The sequence below is a fragment of the Strongylocentrotus purpuratus genome, unplaced genomic scaffold, assembly GCF_000002235.5.
Source record: "Strongylocentrotus purpuratus isolate Spur 01 unplaced genomic scaffold, Spur_5.0 spur5_scaffold_9, whole genome shotgun sequence".
Lineage (NCBI taxonomy): Eukaryota > Metazoa > Echinodermata > Echinoidea > Camarodonta > Strongylocentrotidae > Strongylocentrotus > Strongylocentrotus purpuratus.
This window is the reverse complement of record NW_022145615.1, coordinates 27,396,480-27,416,617: the sequence shown is the minus strand read 5'-3', so window position 1 is coordinate 27,416,617 and position 20,138 is coordinate 27,396,480. Positions and strand designations below refer to the sequence as shown.

Sequence of the window (20,138 nt, the reverse complement as noted above, 5' to 3'; positions counted from 1 at the left end):
TCTCAAACTGGTGTCATACTTATTTCAACAGGCTGTATAATTCTCAAAATGTTTTTGAGTTGTCATCTCTTCGTCAACGAAACTTGTTTCCCGCTATCTATTCAAGGGTCACTGGTAACCGTGAGGTACATAATAACTTGTAGCTGACGTTTGCTGGTGCTTGAAGTGAGAAGCGAAATACGGGGTCGACTTATTTGGATATTTACATATCTGGGATGAAAATTGGCTAGTATATGGAAATCATTCCTGCAGCTATATGTTTAGCGACTGTTCTTATTTTTGGCTTGTTGATGATGATTCGTAATTACTTAGTGTTGAAAGATTGAACAGACTTTGGCAGTTTCTTCTTCTTTCTTTTTTTCTTCACACAGAAAGCAATTCTGGCTATGAACTATTTTCCGGGGGATTTGATCTCTTTTTCTTTTTTTGCCTTTGGTGACGTGCCTTGCGTGCAGCTTCAACTTCTCATTTGGATTATTAGTAGAAAGAAAAAAAGAAGTTTATAGCCTGCTTTTTTGTAAAATAATGTCTCGTTGAGAGAATCATAAAAGTTATAGCATTTCAGCTTCGTTACCAAAGTAAGTGTAATAGAACTGATAAATCGAATATCAAAATAGGTATCATCGTTTCTGTTTTGGATTATAAATCAGATTTCAGCACTTGAGGGTTTAAATATTGATTTCGCTATTTTAAAGAATATGTTAACAAATCTTTTCAATACCTTAGAATGTATGATGGTATTATTCACGCATCTTTCTTTTCTATTTCTTTCATCAGGAATGTATTGCTAATGAGTAATGAGCACTCGCCTCGGGCGTATAGTGTGGTATCTGATTGTATCAAATTGCCTGGCATTCAGGCATAGTGATTGCTAAACCGCCCTGGAAATCATCCCTCTAATTGCAAGTCACATGAAATCTCCATCAGCCTGAAACATGCTCGCGACAAAGCCATCAAACATCCCTGACCAACATGATTCCTCAATGTCTTATCTTGCTTATCTTCTCCTGGTCTGATAATTGAAGTAAGGGATACAGGGAAAACTGTCATTGCTTACGTGTGGCAGTATGAAAACTGGAAGGGCTTGCGTGTGCATTCCATAATATCATGTCGTATGTACAGGTGATTAGTTTAAAGCCCTTTAAACTAATCATGTTTATAGAATTTTAGCTGTGTGTGAAAAGGCTGCATGATTAATAATATAATTCTTCCCTCTGCTTTCCCTACTCAATTAAACTCTTACCCTTCTTCTCTCTCTCTCTCTCTCTCTCCCTCTAATTATAGATATAAATATATATATGAAATTGTATATATATATATCTCCACCCTCTCGTTCTCTCTCTCTCTGACGCTCTCTCTCTCTCTCTCTCTCTGTCTGTCTCTTTCTCTCTCTGTCTGTCTCTTCATCTCTCTCGTTTCTTCTCCTTCTCCCCGACCCTTACCCCTCTTGTCCTCTCTATCCCCTTTTCCTCTCTATTTATATATCTTTTGTGTCTAATTTTAGTAACGGTAGATGAGGGACAGCGTAAATCAGACTGAGTGGGAAAGACAAATAAAGAAGACAAAAGCGATATAGAAGAGAATATTTAAAAGACGTATTAAAACCAAAAGAGGGAGATGGTTGTGATACGCGAGGGAGAGAGTGTGAGGGGGAGACAGAAAGCGAAACAAAAGAAGACAAGAAAGCGTTCTATTACTGAAAACAGTCAAATACGAGGATTTACTCCTCCTCCGAGATGAAAAGAACAAAACTAAGCAGACGAGCAATGCCAAGACCCATCAAAGAGACAAAAGACAAACCTTTTTAGCAAACAAAACATTCATTCCGAATAGAGCTCCCTGTATTCAAGAGAAGTACAACTGTAAAAGTATACCCTAAGGAGACTTTGACGGTGACAAAACCAGGCACACGAAGGTCTTATACCATCTCCCTGCTTATACTTAATGGCTTCATTTAAAAAGGAAAACGTTGAATGAAGTTGTGACCGCAATTCATACAAATCGCTTTTATTACTAACAAGGGATGTGGATAAAGAGAGAAAGCGCGCGATGGCCATCTAGTTGTAACAGTGCCTTTTCAATATTGAGCACAAGGCAAGACAAATATAATTTTGATCTTTAACAATGTTTTGAGTGCTTTATAGGGGTGGGGGAATTTTGTAATTTGCCTATGGTATTAATCATTGTTACTGTACCAATATGACTGCTGATTAAACTGACAACGGTAATGCTGTTTATTTCGTAAAATGAGCCACCGCAAGTTTGTTAAATTGTGCCTAGGCCTTAACATGGAACGGAGGGTGCATACGTCTCCTCCGGGTACGCCATTGGATGGGCAAGGAAGAAAAACGTTCCTCACAAATACTATTTCTCAAGATCATCTAGAAATCAAAGATACCAAGATCGCTTCGTGAGAATCAACACGACAATCTCGACCCAATGGGTGGAAAACAAACCCTGGCACTTCTCAGGTTTCAGTTTGTCCACTCATTAATTCCCGAGTATGATGGTTTTCTGCTCCCACCAAAATTTGTTTTTTGACGTTAAAATGTTTGCTCAGATGAAAATGAGAATTTCTAAGTCGTTTTCAGAGCCATAGGGGTCCATTATCTCGCTTTCCACTTATTCATCAAGAGAGTAAACACACGATTGGGAGTTTGTGGGACAAAATATGTACGCGTGTGTAGTGTAAATTTGACATTGACCTGTGCGTATGTATTGTAGGCGTGCCACTGGGAACTTACACTACACCAATCACTTCTATTACCTAGATTCAAGTTCATATGTTGATCTAGAATGTATCTTTCTATGTATCAACAGAACACCCACGCAGTCATATCACACTTATGATACAGCTGTCCCTTGGTGGGATGTTTATAGTCAACAGGTGTTAGGAAACGACTTGACAATCCCCATAATCCTTTCTACACTCTTAGAGATATGACAAAATACAAAAGGAAGGAATATCCGGGAAAAATATGAATAAATTACCCTCATGCAAAAGTGTTCCATACAAAGAATAATGCATTGGCTGGGCGGGTTACCATCTAAAATATATTATGGGATCTATCACAAGGAACTTATCATTGTCATCAAAGTGAGTCCAATTTTAGAAACAGCATTCAAGTTTGTCATCTCTGTTAGAGCTTCATTCATTTATTCATATTTGTCATTTTGGTTATATCTTTGATTGATCGTTCAATCTTCAACTAGCTTTATTCAAAGTCATTCTGGCCACACACTGTCAAATGGATGGGTGTAAGATGAGAGGCTAAGGTTTGGTATAAATCATACCACTTTCTCAAAAGTAAAGACGTTTCCTATCTATTAACTTTATTCGACTGTAATTGTTTCAAGAAAAGTCTCTGAATTTCGTGCGATTAAAGAACTTATTAAAATCCAAAGAGTAACTTTCGTCAATCTGACATTTGGCGCTTCACAGCCAAACAAATATAAAACCAATCATGTACTACACCAATAACAAAATCATAACATCACCATACATATATATCATTAGTATAGCACTTTTGCCTCTTACTCGTATTTAGATTGCCATTAAAATCCCTAATGGTTGAAAAAGAATTACACATTGCTAAGTTTGTCAAGAATGGAATGTGTATATATTGACAGACCAAAAGGTGATCTAAAGTAAATGTCATTTGCCTATTAGATAAACAATTGAAATTATGACATCGAGAGTTCTCGTGATCAAGCATTGGCCAAATGTGCTCTGAATATGAGTGTGTGTGTGTGTGTGTGTGTGTGTGCGTGTGCGGGTGTGTGTGTGTCTTCTCCACCGTGAGCCTGTTAAAAGCGTAACTCTATTTTGCGGCCTGGATAACTTATTTAGTATATTTTTCTTGAGTTGAGAATGTTGGCAGACATCCACTGAGTGAGTACTGTGTGTGTGTGTGTGGGGGGGGGGGGGGTGGGTGGGTGGGTGTGTGAGTATGTGTGTGGGTGGGTGAGTATGTTTGTGTGATAGAGGGTGAGTATGTTTGTGTGATGGAAGGGGCAGGGAGGGGGCAGGATTGTTTCAGTAAAATTACCTCCAGATTTGTTTAAGTTTTTTTTTGTAATATATAAGTAAATAACATTTACAATTGACATATTATGTTTAGGTACTTATACGTTTACTTTGTTGCTAAGTTATATTACACTGCAAATAAGTTTGTGTTTAATTATGTTTATGTAAAAGCATCAATATTGAACACGTTTATTTTATTCAATTGTATGTCATGGTTTGTATTACACATCTGGAGAAATAAAACAAAATTGTTAAAAAAAAAAAATAATTAAAAAGTATGTGAGGGTGCGCGTGTGTTTGTGTGTGAGAAAGAGAGAGAGATATATATATATAGAGAGAGAGAGAGAGACGAGAGAGAGAGAGAGAGAGAGAGAGAGAGAGAGGAGGGGATGGGTGGTTTCTTTTTCCTTGAAGTAATTAAAACAACTTTGACATTTCTTAATAGAGTTCGTATTTTCGTTCCCTAGTTATTAAGTGTCGCGACAGCCTTAAAGTTATATCGAAATTATCTGGTCCTCTGCCAAAAGAAGAGAGACATTTTCTCATTAACTGACAAGAGGAAGGGTCACAAATACATTAACATATAGAGTGACAAATACATATAATTTAAATACAAATACAGGAACACTAAACAAACAAGCAAAAGAAAAAATCACAACAAAGCTGAAGAATTGAGAATAAGAACAATATCATGTAATAATTGAAATAATACAATTATACAGTTATATAATTATTTACGTTTCGTCAATATCATTTATTAAGTTTATTTATATTTCCAAACAAATCATAAGTCTGATACGTTCATTATTGAAAAGAATATCCGTTTGGTGAAAACTGTGCAGATATAAAATTATACAGCTATTTACAGCAGTTTGGGTTCATCTGAAAACATTCATTTTTACATTACAATATCTCTTGCAAAATTATTCAGATCTTAAAACTGTTTTGCTATCTACAAACAGCAACTGATACCCATGCAGTTTCATGGAGCCAATATAATACCAAGTATTTCTGATACTTATTCCCGTACTTATTGCATAATCTGTCTCATAAAATTGTCCATATGATTACCGATTTGCAATCCATTTTCCTACGTACGTACTACTATTTTTTTGTCATCTATCATTCTGTCATCTGTTTATTAAAATTTGTATCTAGGGCTCTAATGGGCTTTGTGAAATTCCCTATAAAAGTTATCTATACTTTATTCTAGTCCTCTCCTCATAATATGCACACTCAGTAATACCGTTTCCTCTTCTGTCAATAGGGATTTGAAAAGTACTAAGGAAGCTTTTGACCGTTAATCAGCTGCAATCAAAGAGTCAAGGTCACCATATCAATCTAGTGTTGAATACACATTAGCAAGTTATAAAATATTCCCGAAGCGGATTCGAGATTTGAATGATGTATAGGCGATAAGTAAAACAAAATATATTTGACAATCAGTCATTATGTCCATATCTCCTCTTCTTTTACGCATTTTAACCCAGCTCATTATGAACCTGCTTAAATGGATAATGCGTATTGCATTCTGTTGCAAGTTTGGCAATTTCCCACTGGTGTGTTAGAAAATAATACTTGTAAGTATATGGTGATCAAGACATCAACTTTCTCCAGCTGGTCCTTGAATAAATTGTATATAATATTTGGCTGTACTGAAAGACCTCGTCTAGGCACATCTTTTTTATATACATTTTTAGCCAAATGCCCCCGTAGTTTTCTATTATCCGGCTATGCTGAAAACCATGTAATAAGTCTACATCTACGATAGATAATAGCATTATGAATACAGCAGTGTGGAAGCGAAGAGGATGAACAAAACGAGGTACAAAAAGGTAAAGAGATGTAGGATTTAGGGATTCCGCTGTACTCAACTAGATGATGTTAGCACTTATTATCGTGCAATCAAATTCATCCACGAAATTTGGGAAGCTAATTGCATAGTAAATTAAAATTTGTATTTAATAAATTTAGCTATCATTTATGAAGAAAACAAGTACATCAGCGTTTTTAATATACGTTTTAATGTTAAATACAGCGGAAAAGTAAAAATGCTACACCGTTTCTCGGAATACATTGTCCACGACGTCTTAATTTTGACCAATTAGAAAAACATAAAGCCCCCCCCCTCATGTTTTTGTCATCTGTGATTGGTGATTGAATTAGGGAACGCCATGCTTCCTATAATTAAGCGTTTAATTGAGTGAAATTGTCAGTTTGAGTGTGAAGAAATGCAGGGGTCACGGTGGTTAAGATAGTCGCAAGATTGACGGATGATTAGTAAACGTAGTACATGATATAACCAAGAGATCGTATTGCCTGATAATAAGGGACGCCATAAGCTGCATAAACGAAGCAGGGATATACAGACTTTAGTCCGAATATAATAGAGGTAAGAAGTATCCCGGTCTCTGGAGTAAAATTGTAAGGTATATCAAAACATGGATATGTTTTTTTTTAATCGTCACTGAACATGGAGATGGGCTGAGCTAGTTGTTTAAGTGTCAATCAAAAAGAAATATGGTCGCCCCCAAAATTGATTATAATGATAATAAAAAATAACTAACACCTCTACAATCTACATTCACTACTTGCTAATATATTGTAACATCAAAATACTTATACATGTATATTTTTGTCAGTTTAAGATCAAACGGGCGTAGACACAACGTTTTTGATTGTTTTTGGCCCCCTTTTGCAGGATAAAAAGGTACCAATAATTAAAGGGTCAATCTATTGATCTTCTTTATGAAGCTACAAGTAAATCATTTAAAGGGACTTTGTAACATTGTTCAGATAAGAAATATACAGGTTTGAGTTTGAGTGAAAACAGACCATTATTAATGATAAAAATTGGGGGAAAATTATTTGATCGATTTCTTAATTCTCCCAACTATTATTATTATACTAAGATTAAAATGTAGCTGAATGTGAATCTTTACAATGCAATGAATTTTCTCTATATACCATTCCACGTATTTCAATCTTGAAAGATTTGTTAAAGCCTGTTTTATGTGTTATTTTCATGGAAAAAACGGTTGGGAAAATTCAAAAATTGGTTGGGAAAGTGAAATATTAGAGGTGTTGCACAGTAAAGCCTTAAAAAAGAACATAATTATCTCTGTGGTTTGAGAATTGTTTTCAGGTTTTGTTTTCATGTTAGAGGGTTAATACAGTAAAAATATAATAAGTAACATATCATACAGAAATTACGCAGTTTTTTCATCAACCTACAACAACGTTACCAGTTCACTTTAAAGATAAACTTTAGTACTGGTAATGCGATTGCATTGTGAAAGAAAAGGTGTGGAAAGGATCAGAAACAGTTGATCATGTAGCATGTAAGTATTGGTGTGCACTGCAAGGTTCTGGAGTCATCAAAATCATAATAAATTTGACCGAGTCTTGGTAAAGTAACAAGCACTCACATAGAAAGCTATATATGGGACAACACACATGGTGTCGGGGCTAGTACTATCTTGATTCCTTGTCTTTCTATGCTTATTACTCAGCCAGTATACATTTTCTTCCAAAATTGTTTGGCACATGTCATTTATTTGTAATCTTGAACATTCAGTGTAAGTTTCGTTTGATTCTGTGAGAATTTTTTTTTTTTTTTACCAGTACTGGAGTTTATCTTTAAGCTTTCAAACTTCTTATTTTACCGTCATGATGCCTAATAACAACACGATATGAAGCTGGCAAATGTAATCCGCCAGGGAAAAACCCTGGGCAACAGCGACTGCTTGTTCGCCACGTTTATATTGCGCCATATCGAGTGATTCTCGAAATGTAATCTCAAGCTGGAATTCACTAGTGAATGGAAGAGGTGTTTGATATGGCCGACTCCTACTCGATTGTGTGACATGATAACATCTAACTGGTATTATCGACATCAAAAAGAACCCGGCCGCTCTACTTAAGTTCCTCTAGAGATGCGCTCCATTGAGATACCTTTGCTACAGGTTTCCTAGCATGCATGCCTAAGTTAGTTTAAAGGTACTGGGTAACATTCTTGGTAATAATGAAATAAAAGTCGATGGTTTTTGCATGAAACCTTTTAGAATGTTTCAAGCACGGAAAAGGGGATGACATAATCTAATATCAATCAATATGATCAAGCATACGTTTCGTACTTGTTGTCTATGATCATTTACCAGAACCAAAATGTACCTTCATTCGAAGTTTACAAATAAATGTACCATTTTCTAAGGATCATTGAACTTCGTGTGCATGTCTCTGTTTGTTTGTATATGAGCATGCGTGGGTATGTGTGTGCTTGTGTATCAAACTGCTTCCAATTTAACCGTGTCTTGTAATTCGTAGTGTGTTACAGCACCTTCCAACTAATTAAGAGGACATCTTCACTTTGCAGTTGCAGTAAATATGTAAGTGTAGATAGTGGCGTATAGATTGTGTATAGAGTAATTTTGTGTCGTGTCATTCTCAGTGTAATTCTCAATCTTATACACAACCTTAGGTGTACACGGATCAGCTCTTTTTGCAGATGTAGTATACATTAGAAATGATAGAGAGGTATTGGCCAGTAGATTGTGTTCAGTGCATTTTGTCATGTCACCTTCAATTTTATATTAAATCTTTAAACAGCACCTTAAAGGAACCACTATGAAGGATCTACTTCCCAGCTTTGCAACTATACTGATGTAAAGCGAGTGTTACCTTTTTAAGGCACGGTTAACCGTATCTCCACAAGATCGTTATTCGAGACATGAACGTGAGGAACATATAAGCTTCCTGGAAGATCACTGTATCTCTAAAAGGAAGAGGAGTGGCGGATAGATTGTGACTGAAGAGCGACTTAAATTGAGTTTGAAGAGGTCTGTTCTTTACCCTCAAATGATAAGAATCAGTAACTAAGCGAGCCTAGTCCCCCGGTAGATGGAATACACTGATAAAAGCCATCCTAGATTTTCTGGCTGGCTTTCTAGGATCAGGTGACACCGGGAAGAGCTATGAGAGAGTTCGTTAGGGTTTATATTATCAGTTGTGCACAGAAGTATTACCAAGACAGTTAAAGCTTGGTGATACATTAGCGTCTATAGATCACAAGGTACGGGGTTCAAATCCCAGCCCGTTTTAACGTCCTTTGGCAAGAGGCTAATCTACATTTGCAACTCAGGTGTAAATGTGTTGAAGTGGTGAGGTGTAAACGCTAGTTACTTTATATTGGTGGCTCGGCTATATAACCAGGTTAATAATGTCTAAGCGCCATGAGCCTCACCACCTGGCAGATATGAGCGCTATATTATTGGTCATTATTAAAATAAAAATCAGTAAATCGTTCCATATTACAATAATTTATAGGTTAATGCAGCTTGTTATCAGAATAATTCTTCAGCAAAATCATTATTTAATGTTGGGGGATCAGATTTTTAAAAAGATATGCGATAGTCTCAAACATAAATTACTATGAGAAGGGGTTTAATATCGTGGGAGAATAAATAATTTCCGAAATGCTTTCATCCAGGATATTCAAGGTTGAGAGATCTCAGCTCTTTACCATTTCCCGATATTCTCAAATAAACCCTATTTGTCATTGATATATTTACAAAAGTATATACTTCAAGAACAAATTTCCTTTTCCCACATGCCAAACAAAGAAAGTTAATACCATAACTATAATCATGATAATAGTAATGTTACCTGTTGGGCATTCTCCGTTTGTCCAGTTGCATACGTTTGCTATTGAAGAAAGCTGGAGAAAGAAAAGGAAGAGATAATTTTTTTAATTAAATTCTTCCTGATTGAAAACATATTAAACCAGTTTCTCAAATTTTTAACAATGAATTTTCAACGTATTTTCACTTTCAGACGGTTCAATGTATTGCACTTATTCTTGTCACCTGAAAGCTAAACAGCGCAAGAAAGAAATAAAGTGTTAAACTTCTTTCAAAAGATGTATATTTCATATCAAATCACCTTACAAGTCTCAAGAATGATTTTTTTTCCTGAAATATTCCCAACTTTTGGAGAGTTCAATGTATTGCAATCATCTTTGTCACCTGAATGATATTTATGTTTGTTGACACCAAAAGGTGAAAGTTTAATGCACGTCATACGTTACTGGAATTTCATCACGAGACAGAGGAAAAACGTTGGCAGAAATTTTGTTATTTTCTGTACAGGAAGATTGTTCTTAAAACTAGAAGGATCCTCCAACCTCACCGTAATACTTCCGTCACACCACCAAACTAGCTCTCAACCGATTCTAGAACGATTGGACGTTTGGCCATTCGATTTAATATAATGTTTTGATCGGTTTGATGTCGGTGAAGTGTCGTTGTCGTCGGTGTTATTGGGTACAGCCATGGAGGTGGGAGGGACCTCCCTGGTAAAACCTGTGGGTGTATTCAATGTATGTTTTCTGCCCATCGCTCGCTATGAGCTATCTCCTTCCTGCTTTCTAACATGCCCCATCCATCAAAGGACTTAGTTCTAAATGAAAATGTAGTTCACATGATCTTGTTCCTAAACCCTGGGTCACCCTGCTCAGCACTGATGTTTAGTTCTTTTTGCGCAGTCAGAGCTTTGTCTGCATTCTTCCATGGGCTGATCGCGGCCATCTTCAGTTACTTACTTGCAAAGTCCCACTACACTAAACATTGATATATTATGCCTTTCAAAGTTTGAAGCATTCATCAGCCAGTAATGTCACCGCTGGGACCGTGGAATATGAAATACAGCATCTGCACATTGGTGCTAAGGGCAAGGCTGTGGGACACAATAGTCCATAATGTATGATAGAGGTGTAAACGATGTAAATGTTTTAGTAAAATCCGTTACCCAGTTAAACCTTCCTAATCGTGAAATGTATTTAGATTGGGTTTCTTGGCTTTGATCGACTACTAGAGGGGTCATTGCTACAGCATATCAATTTCATATTCAATATAATATAGGTTACACAATATTTTTATTCAATATGATGAATGGGTTATTATTACTTAAGAGACCCTTATACCATGGAGCTATCAAGAGATGCTTATACTTTGTGGAGCCCATTGTACAGTGGTTTAGGAAAAGTCGCAATTTCCGTGTGCTCTATGTATGGGAAGAAAATGTAATGCACGAATAACAATTAATTTGTTATATGAAAACCATACACCTTACTAATTAATCAACACTGTGTATTATAGCCTATTCACAATATGACACCAAATTATATATGCAAGAGTAGTTTTTGAGTTGTTTTGCAGTCGATTTGGCGGTGTGACTGAAGTACAAGAAACATATGATGGATCACTGAAGAGGTAGGGAATATGACAAAGGCCAATGTTGGAACCTTGAACGTTGAGTTGAACATACTAATGCGACATAATGTCATATCATGTGGGAAGAGTGGGGCGTGTGTGTTTGGGTGCGCGCGTGTGGGGGTGAGTGTGGGTGTACGTGTTTGAGTGCGGGAGGGGTGGTATCAGTGAATATGTGCCGGAATGCAATAAAACATGAGGTTGCTTTCCCTGAAGTCTTTTGAAGTGCAAGTGATGACGGCTACATGACAGCGATATTTTGGCAAATTTCCATGCGAGTTGGAGGACAATATTGTACTCTATATGATTATAATGTTTTTATTCATAAGACAGATGGTATCATAATATGAAGTTAAACGATAGCCAGGGAATTCCCTACGGTGGAGCCCTTCATGCATGTTATCCGATATACCATACAAACTACATCATTTGGACGGACATGTTGAAGTATATGATTTAATAAGGGTTGTTTGTGCCACAATCATCCTCTCTGAGCAGTTTAGTTTTCCGCTCCACGTGCGCAGCCTAACCTCCTAAACCTCCAAGCACATGCCAGTACTCCAATATCCAGATGAAAACTTCATCGCGTTGCTATAGCAACAGGTGAAGATCATGTTGTTAGCATTCATGCTCGACTGCTACCGGTAAGTGGACGTCGCCTAACGCCTCTCCGTCTCACCGCCGGGGATTAGGGGAAACTATGCCAAGGTACTTCGTTTACTTGACCTCTGTACGTGCAGGATGATTACGGGAAAGTCCTAAAGATTTGTTTAGTTATTGACGAAACGGCGATAAGAGTGGATGATGGGAAGGATGATGTTATACGAATCGAGAGAGTAAGATTTCAGCTACTTGCGGACAAAACCATGTTTTTTGTTGCGAATATTCTTCAAAAAACAGTTTGAGAGATAATTTCAAGTAGATGATATACTGTACTGTACCCTTCAGGAAAAAAGATCTGGTTCTTGTGTATTGCCGAAAAGAAACATTTCAGAGGCCTTGAATGTTAGACAATAGTGTGCGTGTGTGTGTGTGTGTGTGTGTGTGAGTGTGGGTGTGTTTGTGTGTGTAGTGGTGGTTATTTTACCTGACTGCTCAGAAAGCGTACCCCCATATTATGGTGGTACACACGGAATCCATTATTATCTCATAAACATGATAAACCCTAAATCACAATACATGCCCCCTGGATTTATTAAACAAAAACAACAAATCGACATATCCGTAAACGCACAAGCCGATTCCATTCCTGAAACTTCATCCCTCAATATACATGATTTTTTTAAATATGACCAGCCCATGTCATTCGCCCTCACTCCACAACTTTTAGAACGAGAAAAATCCCATTAGCCCGATTTGGTGTTGGTGTTACAAAGCTACAAAAGCTACCATAAAAGGCCGACTTGAATGTTAATTGGATCCACTGTAAGAAAGGCAGGATTTTGCCAAGAATCTGTTCGTTTGTTCACCTTTCGACACCAACAACAATCATTGACTTACATGATTTACAGATGGTAGGTATTGTGAACTCCGAATGAGGTCGAGTTCGACAGGCTCTGTTCCTCATTCTCCGTTTTGTCTGTCTTACTTCTCTTTCTTTCTTCCTTCTTTCCTTCCATTCTTCCTTCATTCTTTCCCTGTCTCTCTCATTCAATCACACTTAAAATGAAGTGTTGTAAATCATCTTGTGACGCTAATAGCAATTCGTCCATACCTAATTTTCTTCGAACAATAGCTTGTGTAACTATTGCTATTTATCTCAGGGATCCCCTAAACGGCGCAGTTTTTCTGGTTATGTATTACTCCGACAAGGGGCATGAAACTGCCTTAATCAATCAGGCTCATTCTAACAATGTTCCAATAAGCGCGATTGTTACCCCTTGCGGTATTGATGCATTCTTTTCTAAGGGGGATATATCATTCGATTCCAAATACGAATTAAAATTATACAGCACAAATATCAAAATAACAGCTTTACAGAAAAACTTGTGAAAATCAAACTTGGATTATTCCTATGTAAAGAAAATATAATAAACCGTCAAACAGAGGAGCAAGAATACAGATACATGAAGACGAGTTCACCCCCCCCCCTTCCCCCTTATAGTTGGGATGATAGCATCAAGCACAAACACATCATAGCTGTTAGGGAAATAGAATACAAAGATCACCTTATGACCTTCGGGAGGACACCAGAGTGTGATTTACCCATAAGGAATTGACCGATCATCCCGCCTTCGGAGATGGCGGGGGTTATTGGAATGAGCTTCAGATCAATACACACTTCTCTATGAAACCCTATAGGCTACAAACGGATACAAGCTATCTACCTAACTTGAGCCGTTCATAGCCGGGAGAGGACTACAACATACAAAGATTTATCACTCAAAGGGATGGAAACCCTGTCGCCAGGGGCATACATCAGGGATGTTTACTGTATCTAACATTGCTAATAAAAATATCATCTTCACAAATATTGATTGGCCCCTATACATCAGATAGTTAAACCCGACGTTGGCTTATACATACTAAGTTATCGTATAAAAAAGGGTTTTAACAAGGGAAGTAAGTGTGACTTGTTAAACCTATGTAGTGTTGGGTTTAACTGAATCATTGGAATACAGACCATGGGTTTGACAGGGGTTACATCTTTTATAACAAGCATAACTAGGGGGGGGGGATATATATCTAAGTTCCTATTTTGTTAAAATAAATTTCATTCACTCCAAAAAATATTCCAGAAAAACACTCTTACATAATCATAAGCATAAGTTTATAGTTCAGTCAGGGATTCTATGGCAGTCAGTGAGGATTCAAGTTCTCGAAATGCAACCCAAAATATAACTATGAAGATGTTAAAGTTACTATGCGTTGGGAAGCAATATTTACACCCGATTGTACATACACGTGCATGTACCCACAATCACACGCACACCCAAGAATAGGTTCAAATAACACTATTTACCTTTCCTTTGTATCTAGTGTCACATCTCTCCACTATAATTGGGCATTATCTCACTGCATTTATATGTCATCATGATCACTGTGATCGACCCTAACCGCTGATGACCAACAATTTCAACATTCAGAAACTGTTTTGGGTCTCTGATTTTGATTGTGCAAATAACCACGTGCATTCGATTTTCTGTTGGAATTTTAAGCAGGTCAAAGTGACGGAAAAAATATGAACGAATTCCGTCTGACACAATTTCAAGTTCCTCCCTTCTTCTTTCATTGGAAATAATGTTCCTGGAGCGTTCCTGCATGGTTGTACTGTAGACAACAATAAATTGTAGAACGACGTAAAGCAAGTTTCTTTCCCAAAACCAACTCGCGTGGAATAAGAGGCTTGGCCCGAGACTTCCATTGATCCCAAGTTTATGGGAGCGTGCACGAAAGTTGTGTTTATTCTACAAATATTTCTGGCGATATTCAACTTGATAAAGTCCATTTCACGTGCTGGGTGGCTAGTGGATTTTGTTTAGACACAAGTGATATCCCTAGTGACCTGACTAGACTGATTGCAACGATACTGTCTCTCTGTGAGAAGAATTTGGCCTACAGTATATGGCAACTATCCAGTGTTTCATAAGAACTATGAAGCCAGGTTTTTCCAAGATGACTGTACAGAATGATCATAATTATGAATAGAGAGGAGAAGGTGGGGGAGACGGGGAGTATGATGTAGAGCGGGAGCAGTAGTAGGAGGAAAGGGGAGATTAAAAATAAATAAAAAGGAGCACGGGCATCCCTACTCCACCCCCCCCCCCCCCCACCTCAAAAAAGGAGAATTAAGTGAATGAAGTATCATATGATTTTATTTCCATTTTTTAACAACAAAAAATGAAGAATAAATAGCGTTTTACCCTTTATTCTCGCAGTAAATCAGTGTCCCCTTTCTCACTTACATTCACATAATCGTAAACAGTTTAAATAACACCTTGTTAATTAAATATCTGTTGGTTAATCTGCAACTCGCACGCCTACTGATCCAGGCAGTCGTTACGTATGTATACTGCAGAGTGTATTACGAAATTGTCATCGTGATAATTGGAGGACGCAGTGATGTTCACTGAAATTAAGAATAGTTTATGACAACGTGCCTGGATGCTCAAATCCAACAATTGAAGAGGCAAATGTCGAAACTGCCGTCTTGAAAAAAACTATGCAACTTTAATACAAATAGAAGATGGTTGAATCTACGCAAAAATAATGAATGTTTTCCTGATTGAGATTAGGTATCAGGTCCGTTTCTTCAGGCACGATACCCAACCATCAGATGGTATAACTATATGTTTGTTCCTTGCCAGAGGTTCATGAACGTATCTATGTCACGGACGTCCTACTACTAACATAAAAAACATCCAATCTGGCAGGAAAACGTATCCATGAACATTTCTCTAGGCGATTGTCTTGTCATGATGGAGATGCATCTCTTTGACATTTTGGTGAGTACATGATGAATGGAAAGGGTGTAAATTACTTAGCCAAAAGTGAGGAAAGTGGAGGATGAGGAGGAAAGGGGGGGGGGGGGGGGGTAATTGGCATTGAAAACCCGTGGTGATGGTGACAAATGGTTTATAGAGGTGGTCAAATCCATTATGACCATGGCATTAATATGGAAACGAAAGTTATTTTTTGATCTTATCAAATAACGATATTGAATAAGACATACCCACGCCCCAATGTAATATATACAAATATATTTAGGTGTATTCTTACATCAAACAGCTAGGGGCAGTGGCGGATCCAGGATTTTGCAATGGGGGGGGGGGCAGAAATGTACGAATCGCGCAGACCGTGGGCCACCCCCCCCTCCCACGGTCTGCACTAAAAATAAAATCTTTTCTTCTTTTTTTTTCTTTACTCAACATCCCCCCCCAAAAAACATGATAAAGGTAAATTTGTGGTTACCATCTTTTTTTAAACTGCTTTTTTGGGTCAGGCCCCTCCCCCCCCCCCCCCCATCTACGTGGATCCGCGCCTGACTAAGGGGAGAGGTGCCATAGGTATACCCTCATAAGAGAGGTCCTTGCTCAGTGCTGATATCCTTGGACAATGTGTTTCCACTCGATTCGTCTCTTTCGACCCAGGTGCATTTAATTAACGGGTATACCTGGCAGTGCTGGGGTAATGGTAGCTGCATGCAGTTCACTTCGATAATGATTATAATATCGCAGGTCAATAATACCAAATTATTATCATGACCCGTAAAAGATTTCATATCACTCCCCACCTTCAAACCTCATACCATGTAGCTATTAACAGGAAACATACATTTATTTTACATGTAAAGTCACAATCGCATTAATTCTGGCAGATATATATTACGGCACCACCAGTCCCTTCCGCTGTTCAAGAATACCTTCAATGCATGAAGTGGGAGTCATGCAGGTCAATGTTTGTAGACGTCAAAAGCTTGTCATCATTTTCAATATTTCACTCACTACGACCCACTGTGCAAGTGTATAAGAAGTACATTCATCCGTCAATGGCAGATCAGCGTTTCACTCAACAGAAGGAGGGAAGTAAAATATGATTAATATTTTTTTTAAAGGCCTACAGGCTTTCTTTTTTTCGGGGTGGTTTAGTAAAACCAGGACATCCTAAAAAGAAAATTCATAATGTCTGCAATACCTTGTTTACAGTTGATAACGTGTATGAAGTAGAAACTGAGACAACAATGTTTCTAGATCAGAACTATTTTGAAGACAATCATTATTAGCCCGGGCCTAAGTGGTATAGACGTAAAAGTGGGACTCCGTCAAATACTGCTGTGTTTATTATATGCGTTCTTATTATAGGAAGAAAGTATTTAGTAAAAGTGGTGAATACGTCTAACATATTTTGATCACCACCCCCTTCTAATTTTGACAACAATTTGGTGTTTTCTTCTGCACAACTCATTAGAGGATGAGCGTAAGAAGTAAAAGTTCTGGAGACAAGCGCCGAAAGTCGTTTACAGCTGTGTAGTGATAATGGATTGTATTGTTGCTGCCCACAGAACTTTCTTATATATTCAGCAGAGTGAGCGATTGTTTCTGAGTCAAAGGTTAAAGCTTAATAGTAATATTTATCGGATGAACGTAGCAACTTGGTTGCCCCCTTGAATTCAGAACCGGATACAAACCGTCATTTTGATGTTGTCCCTATTGAGTTTCGATGCAAGGAGAATGAGTAAACAATTTGCAAAATGTATTTATGTCAGATCAACATTCAGCAAAATAAACATTTTCTGACAAGTAGAAACAAATTGTGAATAGTAATAATAAACCAGACTTCATCACCGTATCTGACGACACAAGAACAACCTTCTATAGTTACCAATGGTTCAGTCACTCACTTGCTTTTTTCAAAAGGTTGGGGTGTCAACCATGCTAAGTTGATTTTCCCCAAACAAGGAATTTTCATCTAGATACCATTTTTACAAAAATAGATCTCTTACTCCAGAGGTAACAAATTTGTGTCTGAAAACGGAATTGATTTTTGAATTCTTCAATCGCTGTAATGGAAGCCGAGAATGGAGCGTTGCTGTGGGAGACGAAAAAAATTATCATGATAGTGCAAGAAGACATTAACATTTTCTTTTAATCTGGTATGAGTGTCATTGGTGTCAGATGGGTGTAAAAACTGAAGTCGTTTACTTTAAAAGGCCCTCTCATAAATCGCCCTCAATGCCACTTCTCCCCTCCTTCTCTTTCTCTTTACTTGTAACAGTCTTTAGCTCCTCTCTCTATTAATTTCTCTGCATTTTTCTCATTTCTCCCCTTTCTCTGTCACGACCTTTATTTTTTATTTTATCGAGAGTGACGAGGAGGAGTTTTTGTTCTGTGTTCTTTTTCGTTTCGTCGTGTATCTCCACACTTTTATGGCGGGGTATCGCCGCTCACACACTTGGATTACATGTCCGATTTAATACACAAAATTTAATTCGTATGAAGAAGATCTACGACACCCGCTATTATCATTATATTATTTTAAGTCAGAGAGAGTGAGTGAGTGAGAGAGAGAGTGAGAGGGAGAGAGAGAGAGAGAGAACAAAAAAGCTGTAAACTACTCCAGACTAGGACAAAAGGTGAAGAGGTGAACCTGATGATGGGGGCTCTACCATCTGATACCCGTTCCCTATTCCTCTCCAAGTCGGGAGCCACAAGCAGAATGATGGTGAGCAGCAGACTATTCACATATGTACGCGCTCCTATTTATTCTTGTTAATATTTATTTTCTACCAGGGTGACTTTTTCACGAAAGATCTGTAAATTACAAATTCGGTATGAACAGTATATGATACAACAAAACATGATCAAACAATTAGCCGCAACTAAAAAAAATATATGAGCCAAAAATATAAGCCAAATGATAACACAGTGCGTATAGGATTATGTGAGTAAAGTTCCTCAATGTGACATATTCAAAATTATGGTTAGAAAGGGGATTAATATACATACGGGAATAGATATGGGCACTGTTGCTAATACTTGAAGCCTTCTACCATTCACTCCATTCACATTCCTTCTAGCTCGCCGAGAAATATCCCCATCTTCCTTTCTGATTGCGCTCAAGTTCCTAGTTTTCTCACTGTAAATCCCATTTTCTCCTGTTTCCGCACCATGCTTTCTGCCTTTCTCAGCTTCCAAATCATTTCCATCTTCGAAAATTTGATGAAAATTGTCATTTAAAGTGTTAGCATTTGGGTGGCCTCCCGTTCCAGCAAACTCACGGTGCGAGCGATCGCTTTGAGAAATGGTAGCGGTTCCTCGAACGTAGGGTTCCCCTGAAGCTTCGGGGAGGCAGAGCCTGGTTTCTCGCAATTGCGATACGTAGCAGAATGTTAGCACAAACATCGAAATTGTGAGAAAACAGAGAATTGAAAAAGCAAAGTAGAGGATTCTGATATGGAAGGAACATGAGCATTCATTTTGTTTATCCGTGGCCATTTTGTCAGGTTGATCTCAATGAAGCCACATCATCAAATATATATGATGCTCCTAACACTCTCCTTCGCATGATCATCCCGAGGAGCTAACCATCTATCACCGATGAGGAATCGTAACTGGCGCTTTTATTCGCCAGGAGTCCCTTTATTAGTCCCGAATGAGAAATGGGGGGGGGGGGGGGTGATCTGAAGGAAATAAGAGGGTGCTCTTTCACTTTAAAAGCAAACTATGATAAGGGAAGGGGTGGATATTTTGTATCGAAAGATCAGATGAATGTAAATACTGTATAATATGGCTTCGATATGCGGCTCATTAAACAAACAGTCATGTTGGATGAAAAAGAGAAAAGTGGATTTTCTTCCAATCAATGTAGATCCCAATTGGTTTGACTTGTATCTTTGAGTACATCCATTGCTTTTCATTAATCAGTCAAAGATATAATAATAGTGAGACATGATATAACACACTCAGGTTAATAATAGTTTGAGTTAGGAGGTGAGTTGGCTCAGTCGGTAAAACGTCTACCTGTCAAGCCAAATACAGTGGGTTGGAACTTGGAATCCAACCAAGGGAGATCACTATCCCCTGTTTCTTAGACGCATGCTACGTTATCGTGGAGAACACTCTTTATTCGGATAGGACGTTGAATGGGAGCCCCATTTAGAGGAGAGTCACCACCTTTGTTCATTAAGAACCCACTGCATTATTAGTAATAAGTGTATTATATATAGATCCCGGTGTACGTGGTCCATACGGCCTAACAACCCCAATCAGTTATTCCAAAGTTATTCAGTTAACTTTTCCCCTCCCAGTCACAGACAGACAGACAAAGCCAAATACTTAATACTACTACTACTACTACTACTACTACTACTTTTTGTTAACGATTAAACATTGTAATTACATGAA

At 37.8% G+C, this 20,138-nt stretch overlaps 1 protein-coding gene across 1 annotated transcript in view; it reads right to left on the bottom strand.

The window, feature by feature from the left end:
- LOC115917878 (gliomedin-like) overlaps positions 1 to 19,283 on the bottom strand; it is a 33,423-nt gene extending 14,140 nt beyond the window's left edge. Inside the window, exons 1-2 of the mRNA XM_030977217.1 lie at positions 18,741 to 19,283; positions 9,692 to 9,743 (exon numbers count right to left, since the gene is read on the bottom strand). Coding sequence (XP_030833077.1) covers positions 9,692 to 9,743; positions 18,741 to 19,229 — 541 coding nt within the window. The 5' untranslated portion in view covers positions 19,230 to 19,283. The remainder of the gene's footprint in view (positions 1 to 9,691; positions 9,744 to 18,740) is intronic.
- Positions 19,284 to 20,138: the final 855 nt, after the last annotated feature.